This window comes from Lates calcarifer, linkage group LG6 (assembly GCF_001640805.2).
Source record: "Lates calcarifer isolate ASB-BC8 linkage group LG6, TLL_Latcal_v3, whole genome shotgun sequence".
NCBI lineage: Eukaryota > Metazoa > Chordata > Actinopteri > Centropomidae > Lates > Lates calcarifer.
Window position 1 is genome coordinate 7915153 of NC_066838.1, and position 18357 is coordinate 7933509.

An 18357-nucleotide genomic window follows, 5' to 3' on the forward strand; every position below is an offset into this window, starting at 1 on the left:
CAGATGATGAGACAGTTAAACCCACAGTCACTATTCATACGCGTCGTGCCCGCGCAGGTGTGGCTCTCAGGCTCGTAGCCGTCACCCCTCCCCCCAGCTACAAACTACAAACCCAGGCTGCGCGCTCACGTGAAATAATTCATTGTATCAGACTGAGACGGGAGGAAGCACCGAGTGACTCGACTGGTCGGCAAACCAGCACTGACCTGGGAAACACCGAAAAATCCGACTGCTAGCCACATAAACTGCAGGTAAACTACTTTCTTGAATACCCGACGATTGTGAAGGGCTACCTTTCTCGTATTACTCAGTTCAAAAGTGGACAGGGTTATTTTTTAAAAGTTGTCCGGAGCTTTGAAAGGCCGTGCTAGCGAAGCTAAAAGCTAGCGGGGTTAGCTAACGGTAGCCAAGTTAGCTTTTCCTCTAACCGACCTCAGTCTCAATGCCGCTTCCGCACTTGCCTCACAGTTATGCCGAGGAGAAAACTGCTGTATTCTGAGTACAGGAACTCTTCTGACCGAAACACCACGACCAGATTCTACCGAGGGCTGTTGGTAAACTGAGGTAACTTAAGTAATGCCTGTAAAATGGACTGCAAAGACTGGCCTAGATTGACGAGCCAGCCGTAGCCAAACAATGAAGCTCTTTTCCCGACTTGCCTCGACTCGGCTGATCAGGCGGCTTCTTAACGACTCAGCGATACTTCATGATTGGCTGCTAGTGGTAGATGTGAAATGGTGATTTTCTGTTAATATGCTGAAGACTGTAAAGATTAAATAAACCACCAGTACACTTTGTTTTAACGCCGATACGTATTTTCCGTCGTTTTGTGGGGTTTGAAACGTGTCCGTGACATTGAGGCACACTGTCTCTAGTTTGCAGGGGATTTTAAGTTTTATGCTTTTCTAATATGAGGTTCTGTTATTAACAGTCATTGCCACTGTTAAGTCATGTGTTTAGTATGTGCGGGTCTCGTTCGGTGTCTAGTTCGGATCGGGGCCACCCACCCATTCTTCCACTGCGGACACACTAGCCATCTGTTGCCTCTGTGATGACGCCATCTTTCTGGTGACCCACCCAGTGGCTAGCTGGTTTAAAAACAATGTTTGACTAAACATTGGGGGTTCTCTCAGGCAAGACACACAACTTTTTCTGTGTGCTGGCTACGGTATCTAGTAGACCACACCAAGCACCACCCCGTTTTCTAGCCGGCCATGTAACCGCAAGATATTGGACCACCTGGGGCTGTCAGCATTGATAACGGGTCATTAATGATGTGATATTATCATGTGTGAGACAGTTTGTGGTTTCGCACAATAGTAAAGCAAAGTTGGAGACGTAGCAAGATCCTGGGGAAAGTATTAGTATTATAAATGACTGTCAAGCTGGCAGATTTTTCTTGTTCATTTTTCTCTGACTGACATTGAGAAAATTGTACTGTGTCAGAAAAGGAAAGACTACTCTTAACATTGATTAGTAAAAATTAAGATGTTATCTAAACTCGTAGCACAGTGTCAAGACATGACATCTACACCTGGATGATTTTTTGCAAGCAGACTTGAGCAAACAGATGCATATAATTCCTGATTTAATATTCTTGAACAAAGATTCTGTTAAATCTTTTTATACTTAGTTTTAATTATTTTATTACACTTGTCAGTGTAGAAAATCCTCAGGAATAGCATATAGTCCATCGGTCCATCAAATACTGTTGCAGCTGCTAATGGAGGAGAGGGTGTGAGGCAGGTTTTGCAGGTTTTAAACACTGTCACCCTTGAAGCTGTTAACTGACATCAAATCCTCTTCTCCACTGTAATGGCAGGTAGGTGACTTTGGCTGATGGAAACCCAATTTCATTTAATGCCCAATTGATTTAATTTAGCCAAAAACCTTCTAATGATCATCGGCTTATTCCCAATACATATAAATGTCAGTCACTGTGATGAAACAAGCTTGTGGCTGACTAGGATTTGAATGGTTGGTTGTAATTATCTAGTGAGTGTATTAAATAATTTTTTTTGTTGTTCTGTGTTTTTTTAAATTTGTTTGTTTTGTTTTTTTACCTCCAGGGGTTTGTGCTAAAGAGGTGCTTTGTTTAATAGCAGTAGTTTGTTTAATTGTGAAAGTGAGCGTCCTTTAATCCATTTGAAAAGGTAATTTTGTTGTGTCCTAGCAGTACTTTGTGTGCTTTCTCCAAACAGATCATTTAAAATATTTATCAGTAATTGTATTAGCTGTGTTTTCCTGTAGATTAGCTGCTCATCATATTCTGAACAGTATACTTAATTAACTCTTTTTATTTTTGATTATATGGATTAGAGTCTCAGAATATAGTCTTATCAAATGATTGTGTTGATTAACAAGGATCTGTTTAGTTGAGACTTCAATTTTGGCACTAGCTATTACACTTGTGGTCTGACTAGATCTTGGTGGAAATGTGTGTTCAGGGCAGAAGAGCCAGTGCTTCAATTAAGCAAAATGATCAGTCTGGTTGACTCATTAATTCAGCATCCATGATATGTTCGTAAGCACATGCAGGCTGTAGCTGCCATTTACAGTGTGTAGGTGAGACAGATTGTTGCATTTAGCCAACAGCTAATCAGTTGCCAGCCTTCACAAGGGACATATTTTTATAGTAATTATTTTTTCATAATGTGTGTGCTGCACACAGTGGTAAAGAGCAATTCATTTCTGTTCCTTTCACAATAATGGATTTATTCAAAATTTCACTGCCCACAGAAATGCATGTTAGGTGGCAGAGGAGAAACACCTGCCAAGTTTCTGTCTGAAACCGAAATATTCATCAGCCGGCAGTCAGTTAACCATCATTAACCAGAGGCTAATCTCCCACCCTGAAGACTGCATGGGGTATTTCCTGGCAGAAACACAAAGGCTTTAGATGTAGCTGTTGCCTGTGTGGGGTTTTCTAAAGGACAAGCCGATGAATCATAAAGCACACACACAGTAACCGCTTTAATAATGAACTAAAAACTGTGTCATATGACAAAACAATGCAAAATGAATAGTGTTTCATTTATCACTGGATTAATCACAAGCGTGTGGACACATGAGTGGGTTTGACTTGTAAGCCTGCTGTCAAAAATATTGTCTGTTTGAATTTGATCAGATGACAGTTTGATTCATCATGCTGGTCACTACTCCATTGTAAACGTGGAGGCTCAATTGAAAGACAAGACTTATTGAGTGTCGTCTTTGTTAGAAAAACTGTTTGGCTTATTTAGTTAACTAGCTAGGCAGTATTGGAGGAGCATCCGTTTTTCAAAAGGAGCACAGTTAGTGCTAGTTCAGTGTGTGTGAAGCGAAGATCAAATATTCCTTTTGGGAAAATCAGCTGAAGTGAATCACAAAATTGACAAGAAGGTCTCTCCCTGCTGCCAGTCACCCCCCCCCCCCGCTATTTTCACTGATGGTGTTTATCACAGGAGTGTGCTCTGTTGCTGTCCCTCTCTGGTAATTCGATCCTGTTGGGGTTATCCCCGTCTCTCACTTTATCCGTTGTTTGTCTGTCTCTTTTAATTTCATCTAGTGGTTTGTTCGTGGCAAATGTAGCCTGGTCCTTATTATCTAGCAGGATTATAATTGATTAGGGGTGTACACCTCACATGCACTCAATTTGTTGTTACTGTGGCCACCATCATAGCTTGCATAACCAGCCATGTCTATCCTTGACATACATTAACATTTGAATCCACGCCCTAAAAGAAGATGGTTTGGAAGTCAGCCATAATTTGTGGTTGTCCACAGGCTGTAATTGTTAGGTCACTTTCATCACTTCATACATGCACTACTTAAAATGCTTTATAAGCCTGTTCAATTTTAGTGAGACTATGAAATCCATGCTGGCTGTTTGCCAAAGTGTCTGGCAGATATGACTAACGCATTAGCAACAGCCCAAGATGGTGACGTGTGAGGTTGGTACCATGTAGATGAAGCTCATGGTTTCTGATTATCACCCATATTTAAATTTCCCATGCATCAAAAACTACACAAACCCAACCAATTTTTATCCAAATTTTTGTATTCCCTTTTCATGGGTGCATTTAGTGCTGAGCCAGTAATTTACATACTAATCTCAGAGTTGGCATGTATAAGGCTTGTTGGCAATATGGCAAAGAAAAAAAGACAATCTTCAAGCTTGGAGATGATTGACAGTGATTTTTTTTTTTTAAACCAATATTTGTCTAAAAAGATCATGAACATGTTCTCTGATACTGCTGATCGTGTGGAAGAAGGTCTTTATGGACCATGTGTTGTCATTATTGATGTAATTGTTATGTAGTTTTGTTGTAATACAGTGGGTCCTGCTACACATATTAATTGACATTTCCTGGAAACAAAAGTCCAGTGGTTGAAATGGGGTAGCTACTAAAGAGCAGTGAATCAGTGTGAATTTATCCTGCCTTGGTTTGCTCACTTGTTGACCATTTCACTATTTATTGTCCTACCACCGTTACATTTGCATCAGAGTTTGTGCTTTGGTTCATTATGGCGTGCGTCCCTGCTTTTGTGAAACAAGTTCAGACATAACATTTTTCACAGCTAATGGTGATTTTCCCGTTGTTGCCCTTTTAGGCACATTTTTCCTCTCATGCTATATATATATATATATATATATATATATATATATATATATATATATATATATATATGTCCCTGCAAAGTGGTTTCCTGCATCTTTCTTAATATGGAAATGTCTTTCCTGCCTCTGACATTGATACCCAGAAGCTGTTTTGTGTTACTACCAGTCTCAAGACTCTTGTTGCCTGTTAAGCAGCTCTAAAGGAACAATTAGTGGCTCTAATGACTTGCTTACAGGCACCTGGGCAGCATTTGTTGAAACAAGGGTACATTGTTATTGCCATTATACCAGCTGGTCAAACATTGCAAACATTGACTATCACCCACCTCTAGGCTAAAGCTGCCCCCATTTTTGTCTTTTCTTTTTTCCTTGAGTCATAGAGGGAATGGTGTAATCTTTTTTGACACTGCTGTCCTACTTAGAGTATTCATCTACCATTTATAGGATGATCACAGCACCACACAGCCTGTGGTGCATTTCAGGGTCAGAAACTAATGGGACTGGAGGCAACAAAAGGCTGAACTTGAAAGACAATTTTATTAGGGAGCAGTAACAGACAAGAATTGTGAAGGTACTTTTGTCTGTATTTCAGTCAGCCCATTGAGTTGTCACACTTTAACATGTGAATGCGACTAGTGTGCCCAGTGGGCCACAGCAGGTGTCTTATTTGGGAACGTTACTGAGGGAAGTGTGTCCAAATGTGCAGTGGTTTAGAAGAAGGCCAGCTTTTGATCAGAAATGGACTAAATACACAGCTGGAAGCTAAAGAATATGTAGGCAGCACACAGTGTACAGTAGCTGAAAATGCCAGTCAAACACAAACTGCTGTATTCACAAAAAATAAAACAACAAAAAACTGAAGAGGAAGGAAGACAGACTGGTTTGTGCCAGAGACAGTCTTATTATGCAAGGCCTATTCAAGATGGAAACACATTTTTGCAGTACAGTCATTAAAAAATGCATATGCCAACAATTAAGTTATTTCATTACTCAATGAAACAGACCCAAAAACAACTCAGGTAAACCCAATCCTTGCTCCGAAGAAATCAAATCTCTGATCTACAGCTCTAGAAAGAATGGAATTGGCTTCTCTGATGGATTAAGAAAGAACAGGAGAGGTGTCAGGGAGTTTGCTCTCCACAACACCTTCAGCTGACTCTTTGATGGAGACAGCAAGGCAGAGAAATGTGATTGACACTGCACAGTGCTGCACCTTCTCGGATCAGGGAGGAAATAACCATTCAGTGATATGATTTATTACCCTCTGTATGTGAGGTCCTGCTGTCCTTGTCCAGTTAGTAAGTACACAGTACATGTACTGTGTTAGTCTGAAAGTTGTGTTGCTTATAAGGTGGTTTGATCTGTGCTTGGTGAATATAGTGGTTGTTCCTGCATTTACATACCCAACAACTAGAGCTTTTTGGACCCACTTCCTGTTCATGTATGAAGGGAAATTGACGTTTCCTGTTTTGTGTTCTGGCCATGCTCTGTTGTTGTTAAAATGTTAACTAATGTAATGTTGTTGGTCCAATTCAGTAGAAAATCCTCAACATTTTCACGCATTTCCTGTGTTTGTGACTCTCTGGTGGATATCATTTCCCAATACGGAGAGATCCATGCTGTTTTCAGCCAATGACACGAGTCTGCATGTCACTCGTTTGCCCCAACTTCCCTTAAGTCAGTTTGGCAAGCTTCTCTTCTCTCACACCCACACTGTCTGTTGGGTCTTTTACTGTCATGAATTACTGGAACCAAGGCCAAAGTGCACTTCCTGGTAGCTCACATCTTGTGCTGTGCCATGATGACGCCTTCATGTTGACTTCTGTATGTTCAGAAGTCAACATGAGAACACCGCACCCTTCTCCAGTTGCACTCTGTCCGCTTTTTATCCTGATGTTGGCTAAGCACATACTACATACTACACGAACACATGCACCAACACAAGACAATTGTAGCTTGGAAATTTTACAGTATTGGTATTTGACTAATTTCACATTGATACTGGTCTTGATGTGGAACATTTATATTGAACTAGCTGTGTCTCTTAAGCCTGTCAATTAATCTTTTACATAACGTGTGATTTCAGCTTAGGCTTTTTAACTGACTTGCCCTCAAGTACAAAGTGTTTCCTGCCCTTGTCAGGACACTTGTACACTTATTGAATAAGCCTCATGATTTGTAAGTCCTCCTTATTTCAGCGAAAAGCATGAACCACTACTATGAAGACCTCTACATTTTAACCCTGGAAATTTTTTTTGATTCCATCAGTCATCTCAACCTCTGAGAGGCTCTGAACCTCAGGTTGACAACCACTGCTTTCCAGTATGTGGTGAAATGTGTCAGATAAAGTGTTGCATGGTGCACTTGCACTATGCATCACTGCTCAATACACACTCTTGCTTTCATGCAACACATGGCGCATGTGACTTTCCTTATTTCTTTTGTCGGTATGGCTAAATTGATTGAATGCTGGTTTCACAGGATGGTTTGTTATGCATGTCCCCACACAATCACACATCTGGGTGGCTTTGGATAGTCAAATGCTGTGGTATTTGCATTTCTGATTCCACTGTATTTCATGCTTTCCCTGTGGCTCCTTGATTATAACCTTTACCTCCCCGCTGTGTCCTCCTCCAGGGATGGCCGCCATCCGTAAGAAGTTGGTGATAGTGGGGGATGGAGCTTGTGGGAAGACCTGCCTTCTGATTGTCTTCAGCAAGGACCAGTTCCCTGAGGTCTACGTCCCCACTGTGTTTGAGAACTATGTTGCTGACATTGAAGTGGATAGCAAACAGGTGAGAAAATTACAGTGATTCTGTCCCTACTATCAGTCTTTCCTGTTTAATGTCATGTCAGATTGGTGCCTCTGGGTAGATGTATTGATCCAAACCTGAATTGCTTTGTGAACAAATATTTTAAATAAATGAACAAAAATCCACAGAACCCTTTTCCTAACACAATTGAGAGAGCTACTTGGATTTCCTACCTGTCACAACACATCCCTTCCTCTTCTAGTCTCTGCAGTGGCTTTTGTGTGGGTATCAGGGCTAATTTTGTTCCCTGGGTGCTTAATCATGCTCAACACTTTAATTCTACCTTCAGGGCCAAGTGAGCAAGTGTTGATAAAACTGTACTGCTCCATTTCCACATCTCCCCTCACACTGCTGCAGTCATCTGCTTTTTTTTTCTAACAATTGCTGTGGTTGAGCTTAGTCACAGGCGTTCACATTAATTGTCAAAATATTTCTAGGTGTATGAGTCTGTGTTTTAGCTAAAATACAGGCAATTGCTGTGCTAACTCAAATTAACCATTAACCACCTTTGAGTTTTCTAACAATGTGTTCACATGCAATGGACACATTGAGAGAATCAGCACATTACAGGGCCATGTTTAATGCACAACCCTATAAAATTCCACAGTAAGTCAGATATCAGAAGGATAAAAAGTTAAACTTCATGATGTGTACTGTATGTATGTTGCTCTGGATAACTGCAGCACCCAGCCCAACTCATCAGTTACAAATCCACACATCCTGACCTCATTCTAGGTTAATGGGATTCTGGGACATTGAGTCTTTATTGGCTGGTTGATCTCTAACCCTCTGTGCTGCTGAGGACGACTCGAGCTGCTTCTCATCAAGTGTCACACTTTTTCAAGTGTCTTGATCTGGTTTCCTTTCCCTGATTAGCTGTGCAGTCTGGTCAGAGTCTTTATATGTTACTGCCACATTCTGTACTGTCACTGAGCCAATATGCCAGTTAAGTGCCATCAACAATAGATGTTGATTTGCAGTGACCACTAGTATTTTCCTTTAAAAACTGGCGTGTGTTGTGTGTGTAATAATCTTAATTTAAATGAAGGGTAAACAGGCTAAAATTTAACAAAAATACAGTGGTTGGGCTTTTTCATGTTGCTAGTTTGACAAATGATTTAAAATATAAAAATAAAGATAAATATATAGATAAACATGAATGATCCCAAAGTTGTTGTTACATAAATTGATAACGTAGTTGTACTTTTTGGGTGGGCTTGAATTTAGATCCTTACAATGTTAACTGTCAGAATCATGGCCCACACTGTCTGATGATGCTAGCTCTGGTATTTATGAATGAAGGGAACCTACTACATGGAGACTTTTCAGGTCAAGAACTAACCAAGTTTAAAATTCAGCTGTATGTTTAGAACTCTGATTGTAGTGGTATTTGTTTTCAGTTATATTTAAATGTGAATAATTAAAAGAAAATCTTGTCATAAAATAGGGCTGCTTTAAGGTTGCCAAAACATTAAACATTTTACCAGCATTAAAGAAATACTCAACCTGAAATGTATTATGTTTAATTCTTTTCTTTCCATTTTATACTCTTTTATACTCTTTAACCCTTTTGTTATTATGATGCACTAATTTATTTTTGAGGAATAAGAATCTGTCCTTCCTGGTCAGGATGAGGTCGGCTGAGGTCTTTGTTTATTATCTCAATTACTTGCTGGCTTCAGCGTGAAAGTTATGTTGAGGATTGGACATGGTTTATTAACTTCTCTCCCTCCCTTTTTTCATCCACTTCTTTCTCATTCCTCTTTTCTCCCTACTCTCCCTGCCCTCTTTACTCTCAATGTCTGTCTGTGTGCGTGTCAGGTGGAGTTGGCTCTCTGGGACACAGCGGGTCAGGAGGACTATGACAGGCTGAGACCTCTCTCCTATCCAGACACTGACGTCATCCTCATGTGCTTCTCCATAGACAGCCCTGACAGCTTGGGTGAGTACAAACCACACAGACGGACAAATGCACACCCACGAGCATTCATGCAACCCATAAAATACCACATCTCTGTCCTTCCTATGCACTCCCCCATCCTTCCGTTTTCATAAGAAGTTATTTATGGGTCCTGTAGATGGTGTGTTCATCCTGTTGTGAACACTTGCAGGGGAACTGCTTACATTTTCTGATACACACCAACACACACTAACACAAATCATTTGTCATGCAATGGCGTGTGGCCATGCTATAAAACTACAACACATGCCTTTTATCTCATAATAATTATTAACAGCACTTCCCTGATCATATGGAAATGGCTTTTCATAAATTAAGGCGATAAAAGCTGCGGGTAATTGAAGTGCCTCACATTAATTAAACAGAATTAAATGAGAGGAAGTTACAGTTATAATAAAACAAAGGATTATTGTGCTGAAGTTTGACATTTATAGTTGTTTTACATGACCATTCTTCAAACACTTCTGTTAAAAGCAGCATTTCTGCTGACCAAGTAAGACAGTGATGCTCAGTGGAGATAAGGAGGTTCTTACTTGTGCTTTTGTTCTTCTCTTCCAAAGCAGAATTATCTCTGCAGTGACTCACATTTTAAATTTAATTACTTTGTTAAACTAATCAAAATGCTTGCATCCTGTGATTTAAGTGTTAATTAATTTAAAGAGAACAATTATTGCTGTGCCATCAAATAGCTTTTATGCAATAGTCCTATTGTCAATTTCTGTTTTTTCAGTTATAAGAAGAGGAAATTTTAGCAGCATTAATTTTAATTAATATTTATTTAGTTATTAGCATTTCCTGTTTTTTTTTTTGTTTTTTTTTTTTTGCTTGTGATATGTCTATCACAAGCAAAAACATACTTAGCAAAGTACACATAGCACTGGAAAGTATGTAAATACTGGTTCAATAGTTCTGTCACTGTTTCCTTCAGCTGCAGTCATCTGCCATCAGACAGGTTAATCGCACAGCTGAAAATGTAAATATAGTCAAGTTTTAACTCTTGTCTTGTAATGGGTCTTGCACTGAATTTTTGTCTGACAACCAAAGTAACCTATGAATATACATACACACAAAATACACATACACACAAAATGTAGGTGTTTGGCCAGTGATTTTTGATCTTTTCATTCCTTCACAGAAAACATTCCAGAGAAGTGGACCCCAGAAGTTAAACACTTCTGTCCCAACGTTCCCATCATCCTGGTAGGAAACAAGAAAGACCTGCGCAATGATGAGCACACACGCCGAGAGCTGGCCAAGATGAAGCAGGTGCCTGAATTCTTCTTTTGCTTGGGTTAAATCATTGTTTATCCATGTCTTGTGACCATGTTGTGACCAATCGCATTCACGTTTGTCAAGGTGAAGCATTCATTTTGGTATTCTTAGGCTTGTCCATGAGGCATTAAAAGAGGATCACATTGTTTATTTGTAAGAAAAAATACACACAGATGGGCATGAAATGCCACCTTATAGTATTACCGTCTAGCATTTCATGCATGCATCAAGATAAAAGTACCTTTTCACCCTGCTCAACTATGCCTTTTATTGATAACTGAGATACAGAGCAGTTAGTAAAATGAGTAAAGATCACTGTAGTGTTTATTGGCTGGTATCAAATTCTTGGTTTTCTCTTTGTCCAATAGGAGCCAGTTAAGTCAGAGGAGGGCCGGGACATGGCCGGACGAATTGCAGCATTCGGTTACATGGAGTGTTCTGCTAAGACCAAGGACGGTGTGCGGGAGGTGTTTGAGATGGCCACCAGGGCAGCACTGCAGGCCCGCCGCGGAAAGAAGAGCAATAAATGTGTACTGCTGTAAAATGGCCGACATATTTGGACTGTTTTCACCCTGGGCTACTGTACACGGGGCTAGGGCTCGGGAGGGACTGAGGGCTTACTAGATGGGAAAGGGAGGGAGGGGAGGAAAAGCAGTAAACTACTACCGCTGTAAAATGGCTGTTTGTTGGACTAAATTTACCCTGGGACTTGGGTTTGGGAAGCTTTGATTGACAGGGGTGGGTGAGTGGATGGATGGATGGATGGATGGGGGACGAGGGAGCACAGTAAATGACTACCGCTGTAAACCATTGGGCTCTTTACCTGTGGGTTTACCATCAAGGTGGGAAATTTACACCAGCCTTGTCAAGTCTCACAAGCCACTTACACTGATAACGAACATTAGGAGACCCTGGTCCTTTCTAAAAATCTAGCTAACTGGTAAAACTGATAAAGGTGCTAGTGAATTATGGGATGTTCCAGTGACTTGTGTTCAGTAAGGACAACAAAAAATGTTTAGGAGGGTTTACAGATGAATAGCGGAAAAACGAGCACAGAAGAGTACCACTGTACGGCCATCAATGGATTATTTATCCCCAGGTGTTCATACCTGGAATTAGGACCAGAGAGGTGTGGAGTGAAGCAGACAAAGGGATGGGAAGAGTGAAGCACAGTATGTTGGTGTGACTATGACTATACCACACATTAAACCAGAGAAAAACTCATAGTTTTGTACATTCAGCTTACTTGTTATATGCTGTAGTTAGCAGCTCCAAAGGTAGACAAATCACCAGTAAACTGTATTATGCAGGTGCTCCTCAAAGTGATGTTTTAAACAGGTTTGAGGCTGGATAGCTTGCAGCGCAATTCAAGAACCAAAAAGATTCTCTTGTGAAATTCGGCCTGAGAGAGTTGTTATATCCATGATATTAAACAAGTGGTCATGTGCTGTCAGGTGCTCAGGTCTTGTGTGTTGGAGGCGTGGAGCTACATGCTCACATGTCCAGCTCAGTGCCATTTAGTCTCTCACTGGCTAATCCTGTTCTTACAGACTCTCAGTGACAAACGCATTGAGCCCTACTCTTACTGAGATTATCTGTTACAATTGCCTAATAGTGAATGTTCTGTTATTTGCAGATGAACTGCAGCTAGCATACACTTTGAAAGAAAATTGCCCTCTGCACTGGTTTTAAATTAAAGCGACTTGGCTCTAATTAGCACCTGTATTTAGTTGCTGCTTTAAGTACTAGGCATCTTACCGCTGTAGTGCCGTAGAGGGAAGTGTAAAGTTTACTCACCTCCACAGGAGCAGTAGTGCAACCCTCAGTGCCAGGGCTGGACATAAAATTGTCCACATGCTGGTGTGAATCTTTACTGCATTGTCTACTTTAGGAGGTGATCAGCTCTCACTTCAAGGTTCTTTAACATTCAATAAATTCTTTTGACTGAATCAGTGGAAGTGGCAGGTGAATTGTGGTCCCACTGGATGACAAAGGTAGCTTCCTGCCCCTGCATAGTACAACCTGAGCAAACTTACGCCCATGGCTCGGCTCCCATCCCTTTCTGTTCCACATAGCTGACTGCTGGTGCTCATCTTCCCCTGGTTTTAGACCAGGACAAAGAACAAGGAGAGGAGAGTATTGTGTTTACATGCACACCACTGATCTCCTTATTTGGGATGAACGACTATTAATTTTTTTGTGTGTTGGCATGTATAAAGGTCAAATGTACAAGAAACAGCTATTTCATATTTTAGGTGAAAAAGTTGCCTGGGATTTACCCTGTTCTCCATCAGTTACATGTCTGCCTTTTACTGGTTAACTGTTGCTACCTGACATAATGCTGCAGCAGTTGAACTTACAAAGACAAACATGACACATGTGACTTGACCTTTTTATCCAGAATACTGTGCGTGGAAATACCAGAATTGTCAGGTTGAGCAGTCAGTAGATAATCTACATCACTAACAAACAGAGCAACAACCACCTGCTGCTGTGTGTTGGAAAACCTTCATTTCGGGGAATTTTTTAAGGTCTTTTATTTTAGAAACGGAGAGGGTGGCCATTCGTATTTGGGATTTATGAGCCACCAGCCTTCCCTGACTTTTCTGTGTGTTTTACTGCCGGATTGAGCCTCTCTCGACAGTGTTGTACCCTCCTGTTCTTCTTCCTGGCCTACAGGGAGGAGCCTGCTCCAGAAACCTAGTTTTGTGTTGTTGTTTTTATACTTTATTTCCTGCTTTAAAAAAAGTCATAAATATGTTGTATCAGTATTTAAAAATAGGAGGTGGAAGACTAGGGGTCTGCTTATGTGTTGTTGCTTTAGTTTATTCTTCTTTTGTGCTTTACCTGAAGTTTTCTGATGATTTACAATTGGTTGTAACGACCCGTCAATCATCCCTGCCAAATGCTGTTGTTAGGCAGTCAGGAGAAAGGCTGGCCCCGGGCTGCCTGTCTATAGCGTCACTAGGACCACGTGTGCTGGCTCTTTTTCTGTTTGTTTGTTTTGAACACTCACTTGGCTGAAAAGACAAAAGGAAAAAAAAACAACTCATGTCTCCTTATCTGTACAAATCATTTTTATTTCTAGTTTTTATTGTATTTTTAAATCCTAATTTTGGATGCTGAAGTAGTGATGTAAAACAAAGGAACAGGAAAACCAAGCTGTATGCAAAGTCTGTAAATATGAAATATGTGGGTTTGTTCATACTAGACTATACACATGCACAGGACTGGAAACTGTATTTGTAAACTAGCTTTGGTTTGTGTAATAAATTACTTTCTATAACACCCAGCTTCTATTCATTATGGTCTCAGGAGGGAGGGTGGGGACGAGCTCTTAAGTTCAGTCAATACACATGTAATATGAATGGAGTGATGGACGAGTGATTTTATCAACTGGTGGTTTGCAGTCCTCCCTCAGACGTTGGACTGACCATGATACAAGTAACAAATTAACTGACACAAAAAAAAACACCTGAGAGGAAGGACAGAGAAATTATTTGAGAGACACAAAGGGATCACTCTCTTTCAGAAATAATTATCTCCTGTGCATATTGTTTATCTGACAGATGAGTTAATTACAAAACATAAGTTCTAGAAACTTAATTCAGGTTCTTGACCCGTGTTTATGTTTTGCACATCTTGTAAATGCAACAAATTGGAAATGTGACCATCTTAACACTCCCTTTCTTCCCTTAATGTAATCATTTGTCAGCTGCATTTTAGTCAGTGTTCTCTTCACATCCTAAAGCCACACCACCAAATCCCAAACCCACTTCTAGCTCATTCACAGATGATGGGTTCTGTTCAACACGATATAGCTATAAATACAGATACCAATTTATAAGTGATGCATGTAGCATCATGGGTTTTAAATCATCCTGGTGCAGAGCAATGGTTGATTGCTACAATAAAAATCCCACCGCAGACCTTATTGATTGGATGAGACTCCCACACAGAGTTTCATCTGATCATAAACCAGGACCAACTTGCACAGTGACACCTCCACTAGTATTACTGAGAAGGACTGCTGCCGCTTTCAAGACCACAAGTGAGACTTTGTAACTTTTGAGAGAAGTGACGTTGTCTGGAAAATCTAAGTTGCGAGTAAACACACCATACTTATCCAGAAATGAATGTAAATTCAATGTGTCATCCTGTAATTGTAGCTTATGTAGTCTCTCATTCACTTTCCGCTAGTCACCACAGACAAAGCTTTGTTATAATCCACATGGAGTACTGGTCAATGGGATGAGTTTCTGGTTGAAGAGCAGAACGGTAACACCGCACCACTCAGGAGATGTGCCTTCAGCCTCACTCTGTGCTGCAGAGAGAGCAGAGTGTGTGGGATGCTGAGGTGAGGCAGTTTCAGCCTGTGTGGGATGATGCTGGATGTTGTGGAATGATATCAAGAGGCTGCGAGTGTGAAGCTGCTCTGTAACCGACAATAAAAGGCAGGCAGCAGTTGTGTAAGGCAGCACAGAGGAGCAGAACTCCAGGAATAAGATGGATAAATGCAAGATGCCTCTCATGTGGAGTATGCATTTGCAGTAACTTTTTCATATAGAAACATGTATTAAGCCTTACATGCTGCACACATCTAATCTTCTATGGCATAAAACTACAGTCATATTTTCTCCCTCCATGTCTGAGTCTGTTTTGAGCTACCAGCCACTTAAACTGAACACTGAAACCATAATTAGTCAGTGCGGCCAGAGCAATAAAGGACCACAGGCAACTGTTATCATTTTGGTGTCATTGTTGGCATGGACAACTAGAGGATACAGTAACTGTAATAAGGTAAAACAGCCAATTTGATTGGTATTAGAGAAGTGACTTCATAACACCAAACCTCAAGGCGTAAAACTATGACAGACTACTTTATTGCCAAGCATCAACTGAAGGGAGTAATTTGGATCTGAATGTGACAGCGAACAGTGTAAAAGCTGAGAAGCAATCTAAATAAAAGATGTAAGGATGAGAATTATAAAGGTCTTTGATAAAATCTAATTTTTGAACCATTTACAACCTACGTCTCCCACGTTCCAGGCTTTCCTGCTGTTATTCCTTTCTCTGAGTACTGTTCATATCACAGGTCAAACAGCTGTTACATCAGAGAGGTGACTGAAGAGACCTTTGGTAGTTTATATAGGAGATGTGTGGTATGGAGGGAGGAGGAGGAGGAGGTCGGATGAACGGGTGTAGAAAATGGAAGGATAGATAGTAGGAGGAGGCCTCGGATGATGGATTACAAGAGGCGTAGTGGGTGGATGTGAGAGGAAACAAGAAGTCAGCGTGTGCTTCTCTGACTGAAAATGACTCCCTGCAAATGAGAAGAGGGTACTTTACCTTTACTTTACCTTACTGTTAAAAATATAAAAAAAAAGGCAGATCACCAGCCTGAGCACTGTGCGGTCTCCTGTACTGGTGACCAAGCTCCATTTTACTGTACATTTTAAGTCCTGCATGGATTCCAGAGAAAATTTGCTGCAGTGCTTGGTCCTCAAGAGCAAACACTTGTTTTTCCAGCGGCAGATGAGTGCTAACAAACAACTAACCTCCAAGTTTCAGTACAGGTATCTTCTTCAGCAAAGCTAGAGACAAATGTCCAACTGGGATAAAGCACTTGGTGGGATACTAAAAGATTATTAAAGTTGCTAATTCATTTTTTTCCCTTTATTTTATAATAAAGAGCTGAGGATCTGTTGTGGAAGTGGTGGTAGATGCGATCAGGAGGTAAGGAAATTCTTCCTGACTTGCTTTATCTACATGATTAGCTTCTGATTAGCTTCTTTATTCAGTTTCATGGATAATTTTACACAAAGTGCTGCCATGCAAACTGAGCACATATTATATGACAAGACACTTGTGGTATAATCTCTGTACTGCAGCATCAGCTGCATTTGTAAGCTATCACCTTGTCTGACTCAGGCTACGAGAGACACAGACGCCCTTTGTGATAAGGCAGCTGTCACCACCAAGTTTGGAATGGTTGCTTTTTTTTTTTTTAATTAATGGGTGCATTTCAGAGTTTTCATCACCCATTTGAGCTGCTTAAGGTGTCTTAATCTGCTGCATGCTGCTGCACTCTGACAAGTCAAAGCCAACTGTTTTTTTATTTTTGGGTGGTTGCTCCATCTTTTTCACTTTTTACTGGCACAAAGACTGCAACAGAAATGATTATGTGCAGTCATGTTGGCCAACTCATCCTTGGGTTCTGAATGGATGATTTTAACATAGGGGGCAGCTTAGAACTACAGTGGCTCAGAAACAGCGTTTAAAAAGATGTTATTAAAATGAACTGTAGAGACATAGTAATGGTGGTTATTCATCACTTCATTAAGACAGCCACTCCTTTACTCATAGCAGATTTAATGGTCTGCTTCTAAGGGAAACGACCGTGGCTCTCTGGAGAGACATTCAGATCGAAACCAAAGTGTGAAAAAGGAAGGAAGGAAGTTCGTCACTGCCTGCTCCACCCTAACTGGCGGCCGGGCATCATGTAAGACACAACGCTGCCTCTGGTGCAACACTAGTAGAGGAATGAGCTGAGGAGAGGCTGCTGTGGGTGACGAGCCTGTTCACCATTTGCCTCTGTGTGTGTGTGTGTGTGTGTGTGTATATATATGCTTATATATATATATATACACACACACACACATATGTGTGTGTGTGTATGTGTGTATGTGCTCCGCTCTCCCTGCTCCTCCGGCAGCCGGCCTGAGAGGAGTACCGCGCAACACAGTACAACCACCGGCTTTATATACCGAACTATTTTTAGCCTCTCGCAAGCCCAACTATTTTTAACCAATATGAGCTCATTGGCCGCACAACCTGTCCAATGGGATGTCAGGGAGAGGAAGGGAGCCATCCAATGGCAGGGAGGGAGAGGAGAGAGGGGGCGGGTTACACAAGAACAGGGAAACATGCGGCGAGCGAGCACAAGCAGGAAAGATCTCTCACTCTGCTGCTTTTCCAGGGCATCACAAACTTTTGACTGCAGAGAGCTAAAGTCCTTTCAAACTAACTGTTTAACTAACCATTAGTCTCGGAAAAACAATGAATTTATGGAGGGTTTCATTCCAAAAAGTTAGAGCTTTATATGAAGGCTTTCTTTACATATTAAAAGAAATGAACATGTCATGGACTAGTGAATATTAAGCACTTTGTGATTTCAGTTTCCCCCAAATTAATTGTACACAATCATCTAAGGCCAAATGAACACAATCCTAAATGTAAGTGGACTATTTGTTGTTAGGAGGAGGCAAAGGTGCAGCTTATACTCACCGTCAAGGTGTATTCACCCCAGCATCCGCCCCCAGTTATTTTAGAGGCCAGATCCACTCACTTCCTGTCATAAAGAAATATTTTTCCTTACCAGTTATGGTTTGTCTGACTGTTGCAACAGTCCTCTGAAGGCTGCATTGATTAAATGAGGGCTACTTTACACATGTATCAGATAAATACATGGCTGATCAGGTAATGACTTATGGTTACACTACTGTAACAACAGTAACAACAACAAGTTGTGTGCGTATACTGCAGTATGTAGTGAATGAGGAAATGTCAAAGACAGGGTTAATCCTGTTTACTAACTAATGATCCACGCCTTAATGTATATGTATATGTATGATGAGACTGTTTTACCATTAAAGTGGAACAATTTTAAAAATGACTGAATCTACAGGTCCACAGTGCCTTTAAATAATGTT

At 40.8% G+C, this 18357-nt stretch overlaps 1 protein-coding gene across 1 annotated transcript; it reads left to right on the forward strand.

Moving 5' to 3' along the window:
- The first annotated feature begins 93 nt into the window (after positions 1–93).
- Positions 94–13933, forward strand: rhoab (ras homolog gene family, member Ab). The gene is made up of 5 exons (XM_018675123.2): positions 94–251; positions 7238–7395; positions 9235–9355; positions 10509–10639; positions 11014–13933. Exons 2-5 carry the CDS (start codon positions 7240–7242, stop codon positions 11185–11187), a joined length of 582 nt encoding a protein of 193 aa, XP_018530639.1. The 5' UTR covers positions 94–251; positions 7238–7239; the 3' UTR covers positions 11188–13933.
- The last annotated feature ends 4424 nt before the right edge of the window (positions 13934–18357 follow it).

Bases quoted from the DNA above. Each gene is read 5' to 3' on its own strand.
- rhoab (XM_018675123.2), top strand. From the start codon at position 7,240: ATGGCCGCCATCCGTAAGAAGTTGGTGATAGTGGGGGATGGAGCTTGT. The intron at 7,396-9,234 runs GTGAGAAAATTA...TGTGCGTGTCAG, and splicing joins TTGAAGTGGATAGCAAACAG to GTGGAGTTGGCTCTCTGGGA. The intron at 9,356-10,508 runs GTGAGTACAAAC...ATTCCTTCACAG, and splicing joins AGACAGCCCTGACAGCTTGG to AAAACATTCCAGAGAAGTGG.